Below are 16,340 nucleotides of genomic sequence, written 5' to 3'. Positions count from 1 at the left end.
AAATAATCGGTTCTAGATTTTATTCAATAGAAAACTGGATTATGGACTGTTGATCCATTGTGATTCCGCTAGCGAATCCTGGGACTATGTCGTGCCCCGTTGCTGGCGAATTTCCCTTTACGACAAGGAGAAATTACGGAAACCCTTGACGATTTCCTCATCTTTTCACATTATTACTGTTTCGATTTGAATTTAAACGCTAAAACAATTCAAATAAACACCAATGCTGTTTGAATGCAGCAGAAAAACTGCAGAATCTTTCACCAGTGCTGATATTTCTTAGTAGGAAATGAGGTGTTTCTTATAGCATTTACAGCTTTGGTACAGGGGCAGAAATTCACGCGATGTCAATATCATTTTCTTTTTTTACACTTTCACTTTCATTTCTATTTATCACCTGAATCCAGCGAGAATACCACAAACGTCTGAAAATCAGGCGCGACATAGTGTATTATGCACACAGAGCCCGGCATCACGGAAAAGGTTGACAAAACAAGGCGTATAGTCGGGTCACAACGACATGAATCCCGACTGTAGTTGCGGTGCATTTGTGAAACGACGCGGTGGAGGCTTGGAAGCGAGGTGGGACCGTCGCAAACTGCAGCGATGGGTGGTGCCAGCAGGGGTTTCACCACGCTCCTAGCCGCTACGCTCCACCGAAGCACCTCGAGAGAAACCGCGTCTGCAATTGCGTCCTACTATGCCGTTGGCATGGAAGGTATAATTTCCAGTTACCCTTCTCCAAATTCCTGCTCTCTTTACGTGCAAATGTTTCAATGTGAGATTTTCTGGAGCAGAAGTAGGGTTTAAAAATGATTTTCTGCGACTCTTATAGGAAGTCCCGAAATTTGCTGACTTGAACATTGCAGGTGTTTTCTTCCAGCACAGTGGCGGAACCCATAATACATTAAGTCAATCGTCTAGAAAGATCTTTGGCAACAAGCACATGTTGCATAGTGCTAAACTGCCCACTGCTTTCGAGGGACTTTAATAAGATGCACCGTCCAGTCGACAAGAATGTTTACATGTATTTTTTTTGTCGGACTGCAGAAAGGACTCGCATCAAATCTCGTCATAAGAAGCCGTCATCCGCGTCAAAGACAATACCTTCAGTTGCTGCGATACTGAAGAAAAAAGAGAGGAAGATGTTCATGGCAAGCGATCAGAACGACCTGCCTTGTCTGGTCGTCCTTCCTGTCATGTAAACGTCTAGAAGGAATTATCGGCACCATTTTGCTCATACAACGCCAACAAAAATTGTTCACCCATTTAACTTCTGAAAAACTTATTTAGCATTAAATAGTTAATTCTGCTATTATTAAACAGTATTAACTATTTAAAGCCATCTGAACGCTGCATTTCAATATCGCTTTCAATACTTTGCATATCATTGGAAAGGGAGCGAAGTGACCTCATGCTCCTAAAATAATTTATAAATAAGCAATAATTAAAACACAACATAGTCTGAGGTTATAGTTGAAAAAGTGTTCAGCAATTCAAACTTCCACATTTGCTCAGAACAGCCATAAATTGTTTCACGCAAGAACATGAAATTGTTGATTTGTTATTTTTCTCGTTTGTGTGATTTTGATTATTGTGTCAAATTGTGGTTCGTCCGTAGTTTGAACCTATGTTGCAAGGAAAGAAGTTATCAAAACAGCTAATAAGATCTCGATTAGACACGAATACGCCTACGTTTTGTGAGATTTGTATTGCATGTGTACAGAACTTCGTTCGTACAGTACAGTAGAGCAGCGCAAAGTTTGAAAATCCCACTTTTTGCCTTTATGTTTTCATTTCATTTATATGAACTTTGCGCTCCGTTAATCTCCAGAACAGAATTCAAATTTGGAAATCTAAACAGAACTCTTAAAGAACGTAGTGTATTTTAGTTTATAAAGCATGTTATTTTCTGAGTAATTTTTTCCACGTTCTTATAACACCTTCCTTTCATACCTTTCTATAGAAAGGAAGAATATGAAACTTTCGAATGGATTTTATGCAACTATTTCAATACCATGCTCGTTGATTTACAAAAAACTGAGTTCGCCACAGCATTTGGAGTTGAATTATATTGTTTTTAAAGCTATTCGAAATTTTCTTTCAGACTCCGCGGCCCGGCTATTTTCGTACTTCAGCCAGAAATGGTCATAGTAGCTCTCTTCGTCTGACGCTGTTCCGATCTGAGTGTATTCAAGATGTATTGTCTGCAAACGATATGAAATTTTACTTAATTTTGACATTTCATAAGATAGTTTCGCATCGGCTGACGTCGAGGTAACATCAGTTGTTGCCGCCGGTGAACTGGACGGAAAATCATGAAGTTCACTAGGAACTGAAAGAACTGAATATGGTAATAACTTTGCTGCTGCATTGCGGCTGAAAACGAATGGGTTCCGGCCTCACATTTTTCTTCACCCTTAACACACAGCCGTCATTCATCATGTTCTGATAATTCGGAGCTGAGAAGATGGTCACCAGCCGACCTCCTGCAAACATCCTGTGACCGCCACGGATCATCTGAAATAGATTGTTCAAAAATTAACCAAGTATTAATGACTACCTAATTGAATCGAAATCAACCTCTGCTGTGATTTGATGAGCTCGAACGATAAGATCGACTCCGTGCTTTTGACAGAATTGCTCGACTACTGTTTCGTCAAAGGAAAATGATATTCCGCGGCATGATAGAGACCAGCCAGGCTTAATTTAAAATTGTTGAGATTATTAAGACTTATATACTAGGTCGTTCGCGAGATGTTGCACCAAGAATTTAGAAAATTCAAATGGAAGCTTTGGACAACCAAGGTGTTCCCACTCGATGCATAAAGATAAGTAGAGATATATAACAACTTTGAAAAAGTTATAAAATTATTATACAACCACATTCCACATTTCACAATAATGTCACAATCGACGTGAACAGAGAAATGCCACAGAAGACGATCTCTTCAAAAATATCTCCACTCTTGAAAACATAATGGGTGGATGGATTGGAGTGGAAATCAAAGTTAATGGTCGGCAGCTAAACCATCTGCGCTTCGCTGATGACATTGATCTGAGAACAGCAACTGTAGCATCAGCCAAGCGCAACGAATACTGGAAAAGTTCGACGATGCACGTGGATGCATCGGTCTTCAGCTGGATTTGCAAAAGACGATGTTCATGAGACACGGAGTGTTCTCGGACATCCCATTTACGGACAACGGAACGAACACATCCTAAAGCACTAGCTACGTTTATCTGAGTCGGGAAATAAACGTGAAGAAGCTCGACGTGAAGGCTTTATCTCTGAGCTCGGCAGGAGAAAACGAGCGGGTTGAGCAGCGTATAAGAGCATGAAAGATATGGCGAATGCGACCAGGAATACCGGCTTTGTGCTCACCTTCTTAACATCGTCGTATTTCCTGCTTTGACTTATGCTTCAGAAACCTGTGCACTTCGCAACCACGAAGAAAATGCGGTGAGCGTCATTGAATGTTCAGTCGGAAGAGTGATGCTAGGAGTATCCCGCTTGAAGGACGAGATTTGAAGTTCTAACCTACGTTACCAATCGAAGAGGCGCCACTGGATTTGCGAAGAAAAGAAAAATTAGGGGACATTTGATGCGTTTTTATGGCAATCGGTGGACCGACCCGTGTCCAACTCTGCTAAACACTATATCAAACGCATTACAGAAGGATCGCCAACTCGATGATCAGATTTCAAACAAAAATTTTATGCTTTCCGTGTCCTAAGCGAAAAAACAAACCAATACGGTAGAGACAAATAGAAGAGTTGGTGGCCCTCGTTCAAGCAAATCGACAAACAACGGAAGTCAAGGAGATCAAGGCAAACAGTTGTTACAATGGCTGATCAAGCGATCTGTGGAGTCAGCGTCCTTTTCTCGCAGTCATGTCCTGTGCTAGTTTACCGCATGAGCTCGAAAGGATTTTCAGCTGGTTGGAGGTGATATCGAACCACTGACTGTGCAGATGCTATGGAGATCTCTCATCACACACCTATGTCGGCCTTGACTATTCCATTCATTGCTTTGCTGTGCGCGTCAAAATAGAGGACAAAGCTTGAAAAGAGATGTTCTCGTTACTATCATGTATCTCATTCTGCTACAAATATTTTAACTGCTTTGCACTCAAGTGTAGGTTTTATTTGTTTGCTCATTTCTTCGATTTTCCTGAGGCTTGGTAGAAATTTGTATGCAGAGGTTATCACATATCCTGGTTTCAAATGTGATAACTCTTTGCCCGAAAACACTCCGATTAAAGTTAGTAAGGTTAGAATGAGTGGAGAAACAACGATCAAAAGTTCTTTTGGCATCATCGTCACGACCGGCCTCCAGAAAATCCCCTTAACGGATGGGTCGTATCATTCTCTTAGCATAAATAAACAAAGAAAGAATACATAGTTATAATAGAAAGGACTGCTCTTCTATGTTGGAATTTACCAGCAGCAGTTTACTTGAACTGCTACACTTGACAGTACAGTTTCAGTTCCGGAAGTTGTTCCGCAACTGAACAAATACTATAAGGTTTCTTCCAGTTATCCGACATCGTTAATGAATGTTCACCTGATGGACATCTGGATCCGACCAAACAATGTCGCACAATATTCCGTACGGAGGAATTATCGATGGCCGCGGTATCTGCAGACGCTTCTTTGATGATTCTATGCTGAATCTGTTCCATCTAACTACATTCTCTGGAAAACCCACCTTCTCAATATCTGTTAGTGTTTGTATATGAGGAGACAACCCTCCATGCATACACAATACTTTGCCACCAACAAGTGCGGCTAAAGGAAGATGGTTAAAGGCATTGATTAGCATGAGATAAACCTAAATAAGTGCTCTAAGTGAGTACATTCTTTACGGTCTCAAACACTAGAAAACGACTATTTGATAATTTATGTGTGCGTCAATGGCAGTGCCGAGATGTAACAGATGAGATGTAACAACGAGATGAAACAACGAGATGTATCATCTCATCCGTTCCTTATGTACATTCTCAGGTTCAGCAGTAGCGGAATAATTTTCTCCACGATTGAACTCTTTAATTTTTAACGCTTTGGGGGGAATTTGTGTCAACCTATCGAACGCTTTTCTTTGCATCGGTATTATTACTGTGGATGATTGGGGAAACTCTTCTGTTAACTGCGCGGTTTTTTCATTTCTTCGTGATAGCAAGGCCCTTACTCCTTTCTTTCAGCGAAGGAAAGGAAACAGTTTGACCTTTTAAAGCATTACAGGACAATCACAACAAAGCAATGTCCTCTCATTTCTGATGACTCTTTTCTTTTCAACTGCTTGGTTCGCATCATGACTTCAGCTTCTCATGCAAACGCACGCGATTAGTAAGTAGAGATGGACAATCTTTCTTCTCTTCTTGGTGACTTGATTACTCATCTGACAACGCACTCCTCCTGACATCGTTTTCAGAACTTCCGAAGTTGAGGTAGCACTATTTATTCTTAATACGCGGATCGAATCAGTTGGAAGGTTTCCGGAGTGGTATCAGTCGCGGTTGAGTGGAAAGTGGTGGGATTATTGGTCCACTCTGAAGAGGACAGAGCGAAGCTTATGCAGAGGTGGCACCAATGCTGCTATAAAAGATAATGTTTGTGGAACGTGTGAACTTATGCTAGAAACAGAAAAAAATGGTAATGGCACTAATACCAATGTTTGCAAAACGTGCGGACTAATGTTGGGATCAAAAAGGTTAATCCATTGTACAAACGTGCATTTGAAGGCAGTCGCAGTGAAGGTGTCAAAAACGTCTCACTAAAGAACTCATTGTAGAGAAACGATAGAAAAAAGGAATGCTCGCTGAGATTTCTCCAGAACCATGTTGACCGTTGTTCACTCGGGAAGATCGTTTCACCCAGAAAAGCGACCCGAAAGTTACGCTGGCGGCGGCAGGGCAGCGTATTACTGCTTCTACGCGGTGCGGAACCCACAGCGAAAGCATCGAGTTCGAATAGTTTTCACGAGATATGTACGAGCTGTTATAATTGGCGTAAAAACGGCCTGGAAGAAGCGGCGTGTGCACGCGGCTGGCGTGCTCCAACCGAACCCGTTGTGGAAAATAGCGCGCCGGAACGCCCGAAGCCGTATCTTCCGGGCCGTTTTTTACGGCAATTAGGAAGAAATGGACGAGATCACCGCTCTCTCCATAATCTACCTGGAATCCGTACCTCCTCAGATTCGTGGGGTGATGCCTTTAAGTGAACCTCTGGAAAATGAGTAAGCTCAATGCAATGAACACAAACCAATTCTCCACGCTTCCCATATTTCATCATGCACTCATCATAAAATCCATAGGTACTGGTCGTATTTATGTCTTCATGGTTACCCCTTAGCAAAAAGACACGATTTGGATAACGAATTTGGTAAGCGAACAGAAGAACAGCTAATTCCAGTCCCTGAAACTTCTGAATATTGATAAAATGATGAAGCAGAAAAAATAGTGAAAGGTTTCAAGGTAGTGAAAATAATCTCACCTGGGTACCTCGATCCACATAATCTCCAAGAAATATGTAGGTGGTCCGTGAGGGATCACCACATCGGTCAATGATCTTTCTTAGGTCAGTGAGTTGCCCGTGCAAGTCACCGACTACCGTGACTGGAAGACTCTCACTGTAAAGTTAGCTTGTTATTGCCGTGGTGGTTATGGGTTCAGAGAATCTAACGCTCGTGATGTGCATGTGGCGAATTAAATAGGAAAACATTTCCAGATCATTGCTAGAAGTTTCTGCGAAAACTTTCGGATTTTGGGTTTTCGGAAAGTATTCAAAGGTGTATTCCCTTACCTCTGCTGCTATCACAAGAAAATAGTCTTTGACGCTTAGAACAATCAGTCGAACGAACCATTCAAATAGTGGTCTAGCTGTGCTCAGCACTTACAGTCTGATCAGTGCGAGCTACAACGATAGGGGTGCCACCTCAAATCACGTAAACTGCTTCCTGCTATTTAAGCAGCTGTTTGTATGTATATATCCAGTCTTTGAAGAGAGAATATGGGAAATATGGTGAGGGTAACCACAACACGGAGACGTACATTTGGGTGGATGCAGTGCCACTTCCACAAAATGGTTCACAATGATTTATTTACCTTACAAGAAAACCGCTCGGAATTATTGAGCAGGTGTACAGAAATCAGCCTTCGCACCAGCCGCGGCCGCTTAAGCCTTCTCAATGCTTTCTGGGGCCGTCTGGCTGGCGTTGTGGAGAGTATAAGCTTTTCTCGAGCTTTTTGGCGCTGACGCATCACTCCGACGCTTTTGACCCGTACAACCCATTCCACCATTTTGCCACGTCGGAGTGCCAATTCCGGGACACGTTTCACTGCTTTGTGGAATTTTGTGACACACAGATAAACACACACACACACATGCACAAAGACTAAATATGATCATTGTATATATTCCGTGCAATAAATCTCAGCCAATGTGCCGATTCCAACCAAAATTTACAGACAGATACATTGGGACAGATGATAAGCTACTCTTCCTATGAAGGTACCGATGTCTTATCCAGATGTATCGACTTGCTGATGCACACTGACATCCGCTTATCACGATGTGATGACATAATACGAGTGTCACAACCATGGCCGGCGGTAACGGTTCACATAGTTAACGTCGGTTAATGTAGTGAGCAGAGTCCGCAGCACGAGGTTGGTGTTTAAGCACAAGGAAGCGGTGGGAAGAGAGAACGACATAGAATAAGAAAACGAGATGAGTACCGCGTCGTAGACTGGATGCTACGCCACCAGAAAGCAGTGAGAATATGTGCGACGGATCCACCGACGCTAGGAAGTACTGAGACGGATTCCTTGGTGTCAGAGTATTGTGCCGGTCCCTACAAGCAAAAGGGAGAGGTGAGACTGGTCCAGCGTCTTCATTGAGGTGAGCCAGAGTCAGAAAGTGGTGAAATGGGTCTATTATGCCCTTTAAGAGGAAGAAATGAGACGACATGAATTGAGTACAACAGCAACAGACTGGTGAGCCGGCATTCAAAAAATAATCAGTTATAAGCAATCAAGTTGTATTCTGGGAATGGGAAACCAGTATTTCCATTGATAGATTGCTAACAACTTCAGCCGTAAAAGAGACTGTTTACAGTTCTGGCTCACGCTTCAGACTGACAATCGACAAGTTGCAGTGATTATGCCGAGATTCAAAGAAGGTCGAACTTTCACGCTTCTGAAAGATTGCTAACAGCATTCCTACAAAAGCAGTATCAGAGGAATTGCGCAGGAATTGTGTGGAAAGTTAAAAAAAAAAACAGAAACGATACACACAACAAAACAGCTGTCTAAATAGTAGCGGTTAACATGTTCTGATTTGAGACCCTTATCTTTATCAGTATAGGCGAAAGATCATTTCATCCTATGTTTTCATCCTAACACAGTTTAAAAGTGTAAAAGCAAAGAAGATTCTCAACCATCACTTCGAATACTGTCAGCATACTCAAGTAGAGTGATTATGGATGGGCATAGTTTCATTCCAAGAAAAGGATGTTTTCTTGAATAATTTTAAACCTGACTATTAACTTTGGTATCCAACTCTAACAGTCATAGCAATATACTGATATTCACTTTTTTTTCAGAAGTAGAAAGATTTCAGCGACCTGGTAGAAAGACCTTACTTAACCTGCGCATGTGCTGAATGGAATTCTAGCTTCCCATTCATCAAATGTAGTTCGTTTAATTCTAACGTATGAAAGAGAAAGCGCCTTAAGGCAAGAACGTCTTCCATAACAAACTTTGAGTAACGAACAACAAGTGGATATTATTTGCAGCAAACAACCTTATCTCACTATTGCGTTACTAATATTAAAATTGAAAGAAATGATAACAAAAAGATGTATTACCTAGGCAATCTAATGAGGCTTTTGTGCTTCAGGAGTGATTCGGCAGCTACTCTCGTCACATCATGGATCTCTTCAAAGCTCAAACGAGCATCAACTTCAGGTGCACTATGAGGAAAGCTACAATGGAATCCCTACCGGCTTCCTATCAAAGCGTAAGGAAAGCTTGGAAGAATACTTACCACGGCTTAGTGAAATGAGCATGCATTATTTTCATTATCATCTGATCCATGTATCCTTCAATGTCGCCACCGAATGGATCGTCAGCGACACTTTCAACATTTTCTGATGTTTTCTTGAAAGATTTGGTAATTTTTAATGAAGCTTCTTAGTCAATACTCGAGTCAAAACGACCTGATGCTCGATGCAGTTAAGTGAGCGGCTGAGCTTGAAGTGGGGCAATTTAACAGATGGATAGGATCGAGATGAAGCTGTCGTTAGTTGCACTCGTCGCTGCAGTCCAAATGAAGCTAGATCTCATCTTGATTCTAACTACTACTCTCTCCACCGTTCCGTTTCGAAGGTACACGTTACGCAATTGTTTTGAGCTTCACGTCGTTTTGACTAGATTAGATTCATTACTTTAAAGCTTCCATCATCGACAACTCACTTCAATTTGACTCGTGTTCATTGTGAAGTAATGATTGTTTCCAAAATTAACAAATGAACCTACCTCCTAGTCAAAGTGTTATTGTCTTCTGATAACCATGTTTTCAGTTATGCAGTCATGCTGCATAACAACGGTATACGGGTATGTCCGTCAGGAATCCAGCCGTGAATAACAAAAATGAGTGCTTATCAATTACCAATAACTTCATGCCGTTCGTAACACTCTGTGAGCTATAAGATTGTCCCACATGGAGTTCCTTAACGTTATCCAGACATCAGTACTTAAGGATACTGCACAGTGCTTAGATGTTATTCGCTCAGGTGGCAATCTATAAGAACGCAGTGGTTCACCAGCAACACTAGTCGGTGAGACTGGTCAGTTTGTTTTCCATTGAAGGGTCCTGCATGGTATATCTAGAACAACATCTAAGTTAGGCAAGGAGAGAGGAGGGATGGCATGGCATCAAAGACCACGAACCATTTTCAGGCCTTTGATAAAGACGAGGTTGTCGAAACGTCAGGCCAATAATAAACTTTCACTTAAACCTCGTTAGCATTACAAGAAAACATGAATACGCTTAGTCAACGGTCATCTTGATGGCCCACTGAATGGGTGTTAACTATGCCAGAAAATGTGTATGCAGGGGTACAAATGTGCACATAGGGGATACACAATCTGGATTTGGGAGTTCTGATCTGAACAAGAACTATCGTATTCACGAAGGAGCAGGAGCAAGAAGGGCCGTCGTCTCTCCCGCTCTCTCAACTTTCTTTCAATATTATATAATTCTTGGCAGTTTTAACAGTGTAGCTTTTCCAAACCACACTGTTAAAACTGCCAGGAAGTATACAATATTGAAACAAATCTTCTCATGAGAAAAATCCAATCTTGTAATTGAGGGCATAAAATGATGAACACAAGAACCTACACCAATCAAAAGGGCGCTAATCAAAATCGAATTAACAAACTGTACCGATTGAAGACATGGTCAGGTCAAAACGACATGAAGTACGGTGTAGCTGCGTAAGCGGGTGATGCGGCGTGGTTGAGAGAGCGGTCGCAATGGAGGTGAGACCATCGCGAACTGCAGCAATGAACGGTGATAGCAGGGGTCCTCACTCGATTTCACCCATCCACTACGCTCCACCGCACCGTTTTAAACACAACCGCTTACACAACTGCACTGCGCTCATGTCGTTCTGACTTTACGTTGTCCTGTGGAAATCTCGTTTCCAACTATAAAAAAAAAACTAAAAAAACTGCAATAAGGATAAGGAAAACCAGGTTCAGCAGAATCATCTGCCTGTAGAATTCGCCTAACTGCGCAATCGAAAATGCGTGCCTTAAAAGCATCACCCCACGAATCTGATGTTATTTGGATTTTCGTTGGGGTATACCTATATCGGGTCGTGGATTATGAATACAATTGTGGTTTCACTCATCTCTCTTCGCATTACTGTAAACAGATGGCTTCGGAACGCGGTTCCTCACGACGTCCTCGCCACCTTTGCGCCCCGCCCCGCCCGCGATTCATCGAATGAAATGAATTGCCCATCGGGGTATCCGAATGGATTTTCGAATCACCAGAGTTTTGCGAAAAATCTGTTTTTTTAATGAGCGAAGACTTTGTAGGTCACCAATGTGAGCTCTAGTCGCTCTGACGGAGTTGGTTTACTCTTTGCTTGCTACCATCATGTCTATAATATGGTAAGTTAAAGGAATCACACCACGAATCTGGGATGGTTTCAGGTGGGTTATGCCTATACAGGGTCGTAGGTTACGGAGAGGAGGGTGATTCCGTCCATCTCTGCCTAATTGTCGTAAAAAAAGGCCCGGAAGATGTGGCTTGTGCACTCTGGCGCACTCCAATCGAATTTCTTGTAGAAAATAGCGCACCGGAACGCCCGAAGCCGTATTTTCGGGGCCGTTTTCCACGGCAATTAGAAAGAAATGGACGGAATCATCCTCCTCTCCATAATCTACGACCCACCTGAAACCCACACCACCACAGATTCGTGGGGTGATGCCTTTAAATGCACGCGAAATGCAAAGAAGAAAGGAAGCCCAAAATCCACTTTACAAGAAGAAGTTCCAATGAAAACATTCAATCAGCATTCGACCAATATGCTGTCCACTTTATTGTTTTGTGTCACACCTTTAGCGTTAACAGGCGACCTGTCAGCATGGATATTGGAGGCATAACGTAGAGATTGTATGCGAGGCTCGTGGAAATTGCACTTCTAACTATAGTCGGGTCAAAATGACGTGAAGCACGGTGTAGTTGCGTAAGCGGTTGCGGTGAAAGCAGCGCGGTGGAGATAGCGGTTAGAATCGAGCTGGGACCATCTCGAACAATGAACGGTGGTAGAAGGGGTCCTCACTCGATCCTAACCGCTACGCTCCACCGCACCGCTTCGAGCGCAGCCCCTTACGCAATTGCACCGTGATTCGTGTCGTTTTGTCCTGACTATACGTGGTTGCTGCTTACTCGTTGTTCCGCACCTTTTTCGACGGCGGCGCGCCCCGCGGCCAATCTAAAGGTGGCATCGCTGCCAACGACGATTCCGTCGCGGCGTTATGAACACAGCTGACAGCGACAAAGTAACATTTTCTGACTTTGATTACCATGTTTTTCTCAGCACTTTGAATATTTACCGCGTTACTTTCTTTTCAATGGTTTCAATTGTGGTCCTATTTCTGAAAGTAAATAACTAAGTTGGTCGGCCAACTAAAACGTAAACATTAGTCTTATAGGATCTATGTCATGCAGGCTAAAGTTTCTAAGAGAAAAAAGGAAGATATAAATAGAAATAACACTACGGTTGAGTGCCCACCTCCAAACTACACTTACAATCCTAAAATACGTTTCAGTGGCCTCCCCAACTACACCTTACCTTAGTTCGATTAGAGCAATGTTGAGTCCCTCCCCTCTCCTCCAACTACCTTTGCAACAAGAAGAAGAACCTAAAATGCCCGGAAAGATAATTTCTCGGCAATGCGCACATCACATATATAGTAATGTACGTTTTTCTGCCCTAGGAACGACTTTTGCCCCCTCTAAGGTACAGTTCGATTAGAGCAGTGTTGAGTGCCTCACTTCTTACTACCGTTTAAATTTGCGTATATGCCTTTATTGTGTTGTTTTTTTCTCTTGAAATTTGTGTTTCCCTTTTGCATAGGATTACATGCGTAAGTTGTACATCATCGTTTTTCTCCCTTCCTTCTTGGAGTTTCCTCTGACATTGTTCGCTATATCTTCTGTCATCTTTTGTTTGTCTGTTTATTCTTCGCTGACTTCCATACACTTGTGATTTGGATTTGTCTAGACATGCTGGTATAGAGATGCATCTTTGACGAATTTATTGTATTAGAGCCGTACCGATGGTCTTTTTAAGTCTCTTACGCATTTCTTATATTTGGTGAAGTTCCACACATGCTGCGGTCTGTTGTTTATCGACGAGTTTAGGTGTAAATATGGTTGCAATGGTCGATACAGAAGAAGTGGATGACTACACTGTGATATGCAAACAAAAGAATGGTTGGTTGATCAATTCGTGACTGTAAAGGTTGTTTGTAACGATGTTTGGTAGTTTTTGGTATTGTATTTTCAGTAGTAGTGTTCAAGGGTGGTTTCGTTTTTTTTTTTTAAGTTATGTTTTCATTTATTCCAACATTGTTCCTCTCTTTGTGCCAATTAAAACTTTTAAGCTCATTCACGGGGGTTAGTTGGAGTGTGGTCGTTCCGAGCTGGCAACGGAATTGTTGGTCTCGTTACTGTAGGACATGACTCTGTAAAGCTCTGGAGAATGTGCGTGTTACAGTTCTTTTTTATGTTCTTTAGACAAGTTTTCTTGCGCGGGCGATGATCACCTCGGTTCTATTCTTTAGGGACGAAAGTGTTAGCGGAGCTGTCACTCTCACTAGTAAGGTTGAGATGCAGGAATGGCGAACAGCAGTGCAATCTGCTGATGTCACTAGCGATGGAAAATGTTAGTTTCTTCCAGAGCACTCTTCCTCTGATTTTTTCCTTCATTTGGATTTTGCATTGCTGTAAAGTCAGGTATCTGCGTGGTAACCATTGATTCAATGTTCTACGAAATTGTTCTTGGCGACGAGGGTCCTGTTGTTATGCCACACGACTTTGGAGTTATGGAAACCTGGCATGTGCGAATCGCAAAAAGCAAGACAAAGTACATCACGAGTAGGAGTATTTTTTTGCAGTTTTTTGTTGTATAATGCTCGGATTCTGCATTTCCCATATTCAGCGGGGTTTTCTGGTTATATCAAAGAAATTGATCTCAGTGGTAGGATTTCCCGCCAGGAATCCTTCCCGTCTGCGAAGGTCGTTGGAGCTCTGGCATATGTAAGTCAGGTTCTTCCTTTCTTCTTTGCTTCTAGAACTTTTTTTTTCCTTTTTGGTCCGCAAATTATCTCAGACTATTGCTTACTCGCACCCATCCATTTCGTGCCAGATACTATGTTCTTGTCGAAGACAACATGCTAACATCTACACCTACCTTTTGTTTAGTGTAGACAGAAATCGACACTTTCGAGAACATTAGCTTATTCTATCTTTTCCTGATATGTCCTCCGTTTGAATTTAAAGAATTAACGAATAATTGGAATAATTGTTGTTATTGCTGTTTATACTAGTATTAAATACTCGATCTTGTTAGGGCTCATGTAATATTTTAGAAATTTAGTTGACTTCAGGGCAGTAGCAGCCGTCGCCTTGCAGTCTCAACTTTCGAAGGAATATTGCATATTTTTGATGCATCAACATTAAAATCGGAGACAACAATTGAAGGTCAGTGAGTTTTGTTTTATGTTGATAAGCAGACCATGGCACCCCTCTCCATGGGACTCTGCTTTGGATCCCCGTTATTCTTTGTATAAGAGGATAGAGGTGACTGCAGAAGGAATGTGTTCTAAAACGGAGCATTGCCGTAGTTGGGCGAAAAATTCTTGTTAGTACTGCAAGTATGTTGGAAATTCGTTAAGGGCATTGCAGTATTTCATTTCATACATTTTTCCTTTTTTCAACCACCTATTTTTAGTGAATGATACTAATTATTATTGATATTGGTTTTGTTTCTTTTATCTGATCTATTTCGAGTTTTACTTATCTATTTTTCCGCCGTATTTTTTTTGCTGGCTGATGTCTTCTCTTTCTGTGGTTTCTTTTTGGTTCGGTTTCGGCTTCGAGAGTTCTTTAACGGCGTGCTTACTAACTGTTATCATTTGATGTAGCGCCTGTCCTTGAGCAAAATATAGCTTTCTACAGCTGAATAATCTTATCTCTCATTAACATTTTTGCTGTGGACTTTTTTGACTGTGAGCCTAACAAGAGCTTGTTTAAGAGCAGTGGATGATTTCAAGTCAGTCAATGAAGAAGACGAAAGTTTCCCTTTGCTAGAATTTAGGATTGTCTATGAGGTATTGTATCAGCTAAAGAAAACTGAGATAAGAAGGGGAATCACAACTTCACTAGTGGGTCCTTAGTTGCCAAATTAAGAAGGGGAATCACAACTTCACTAGTGGGTCCTTAGTTGCCAAATCCTCGAGGCATGTTACTGTTAATGACTCCAGTTTTCTTGTTGTAGTCTGTACATTTAAATTGGGGTTAAGATCCTTTTTTAGACGTGAAGAAACAGAAATTGTTTATGCAGATCACAAAAAGTGAGCCAACGTAGACAAAGCGTCTCTAACTAAAAGACGGAATCTTCGATGTGATTTTTCACAGCTTCAAATAATGACTTCAAGTTGGAAACAAACATTCATGGAATGCGCCGAATCATAGACACCAAGCAATTTTGTTGAACAAAAATCTAAATTTGGAAATTGTGCGCGGATACTCAAAGAGATGGTCAGTTGAAAACGCCACCACAATGTAATTTAGAGAACAAAGCAGCCTGGCTTTGAGTAATCTGACAATAAAGAAATACGAATACAATTGCTAACATTGTATTAAGATAGTAAAGTCAGCTTCGTGCTGTTTGGTTTACGCATACGTTTTCGTGTTACATTTTTTTGCTCTTAACTTGGAGTTAACGGGGCTTTTCCTGGCGCACTTTTCTGTTTTAAAACCAGAAAGTGTAAAGAATTATTGTGAACGCAACAAGTTCCTTTTACACTCTTCGACCACCGCCGAAGCCGAATTTTGCATGTTCAAGAGTTTTTTATGCTTTGCAATTTGCTGCGAAATTATAGGTCAAATGGCGCTTCTTGTCGTGACTTTTTTTTTAAATAAATAAATGAATACTGTGATCATATCATAATTTTTCAGCGCATTCGAAGAAAGTGAGAGCGTTGGCTTTCCTCCCCGGTGATGATGAAATTTTGACGGGTTCTGATGATAAGACGATCAAGCTTCATTCGATGTAACGTTTGATTTGTTAACCATTCAACATCTTATGAAGACTTTGATGAATTCACTCCTCCATCATATTCTTCATCCTCAAGGTTATTCCAGACTGGTTGACTTTTTTCCAAATTGATTTTTGCAGTGGAGGAGAACGACCTAAAGTTGAGCGGATTTACTGTGGTCATCGAAGTGCTGTACTATCGCTTGCGATAGACGATCGTGCTGATGGAAGCAGATTCGCAAGTAGTAGCCTGGATGGACAGGTATCCTTGATAGATTTTCATTAGCTTGATAACCGTCTCATTTTTTAAAATGATATGTAGAAGATGAATTATCTACCAGTTTCTTCTAGTTCGTATGGATTAAACTATGTCCGCATTGGTTATGAGTCCGTCACGTTGCTAGAATTATTCGTATCTTACTAATTTCCTTTTATTTCGCGCAAAGAAATTCATTTGTGACTAAAACTACCACTTCCCTAGTCTAAATGTATTAGGTTG

The 16,340-nt window shown here is 41.5% G+C and overlaps 2 protein-coding genes across 4 annotated transcripts in view; one reads left to right on the top strand and one right to left on the bottom strand.

Annotated features, from left to right (window-relative positions):
- Positions 1-2,148: 2,148 nt before the first annotated feature.
- On the bottom strand, positions 2,149-9,497 carry RB195_007362 (uncharacterized protein; the record flags this gene model as incomplete). 2 transcript variants are annotated; one of them, XM_013451662.2, is made up of 11 exons in its annotated part: positions 2,149-2,183; positions 2,242-2,335; positions 2,407-2,520; positions 2,584-2,703; positions 4,568-4,642; positions 4,712-4,834; positions 6,265-6,426; positions 6,496-6,631; positions 8,870-8,986; positions 9,049-9,161; positions 9,477-9,497. In XM_013451662.2, 11 exons carry the CDS (start codon positions 9,495-9,497, stop codon positions 2,149-2,151), a joined length of 1,110 nt encoding a protein of 369 aa, XP_013307116.2. The 2 variants fall into 2 exon arrangements, with proteins under 2 accessions (XP_013307116.2, XP_064037775.1); XM_064180945.1 differs by having other exon boundaries at positions 6,265-6,417.
- An 88-nt stretch (positions 9,498-9,585) lies between these two features.
- RB195_007361 (uncharacterized protein) overlaps positions 9,586-16,340 on the top strand; it is a gene marked incomplete at both ends in the record, with an annotated part of 8,445 nt that continues 1,690 nt past the window's right edge. Inside the window, 10 exons of one of the 2 annotated variants that reach the window (XM_064180944.1) lie at positions 9,586-9,617; positions 9,819-9,850; positions 12,943-13,014; positions 13,185-13,284; positions 13,365-13,465; positions 13,537-13,677; positions 13,742-13,839; positions 14,190-14,283; positions 15,763-15,856; positions 15,983-16,103. In XM_064180944.1, the coding sequence (XP_064037773.1) occupies positions 9,586-9,617; positions 9,819-9,850; positions 12,943-13,014; positions 13,185-13,284; positions 13,365-13,465; positions 13,537-13,677; positions 13,742-13,839; positions 14,190-14,283; positions 15,763-15,856; positions 15,983-16,103 (885 nt within the window). Of the gene's footprint in view, positions 9,618-9,818; positions 9,851-12,942; positions 13,015-13,184; positions 13,285-13,364; positions 13,466-13,536; positions 13,678-13,741; positions 13,840-14,189; positions 14,284-15,762; positions 15,857-15,982; positions 16,104-16,340 lie in introns of those variants that run through there. The other variant, XM_064180943.1, reaches the window with a different exon arrangement.

This window comes from Necator americanus, chromosome I (assembly GCF_031761385.1).
Source record: "Necator americanus strain Aroian chromosome I, whole genome shotgun sequence".
Taxonomy (NCBI): domain Eukaryota; kingdom Metazoa; phylum Nematoda; class Chromadorea; order Rhabditida; family Ancylostomatidae; genus Necator; species Necator americanus.
Note: the sequence above shows the minus strand (reverse complement) of the source record. Positions and strands in the feature narration are given on the sequence as shown.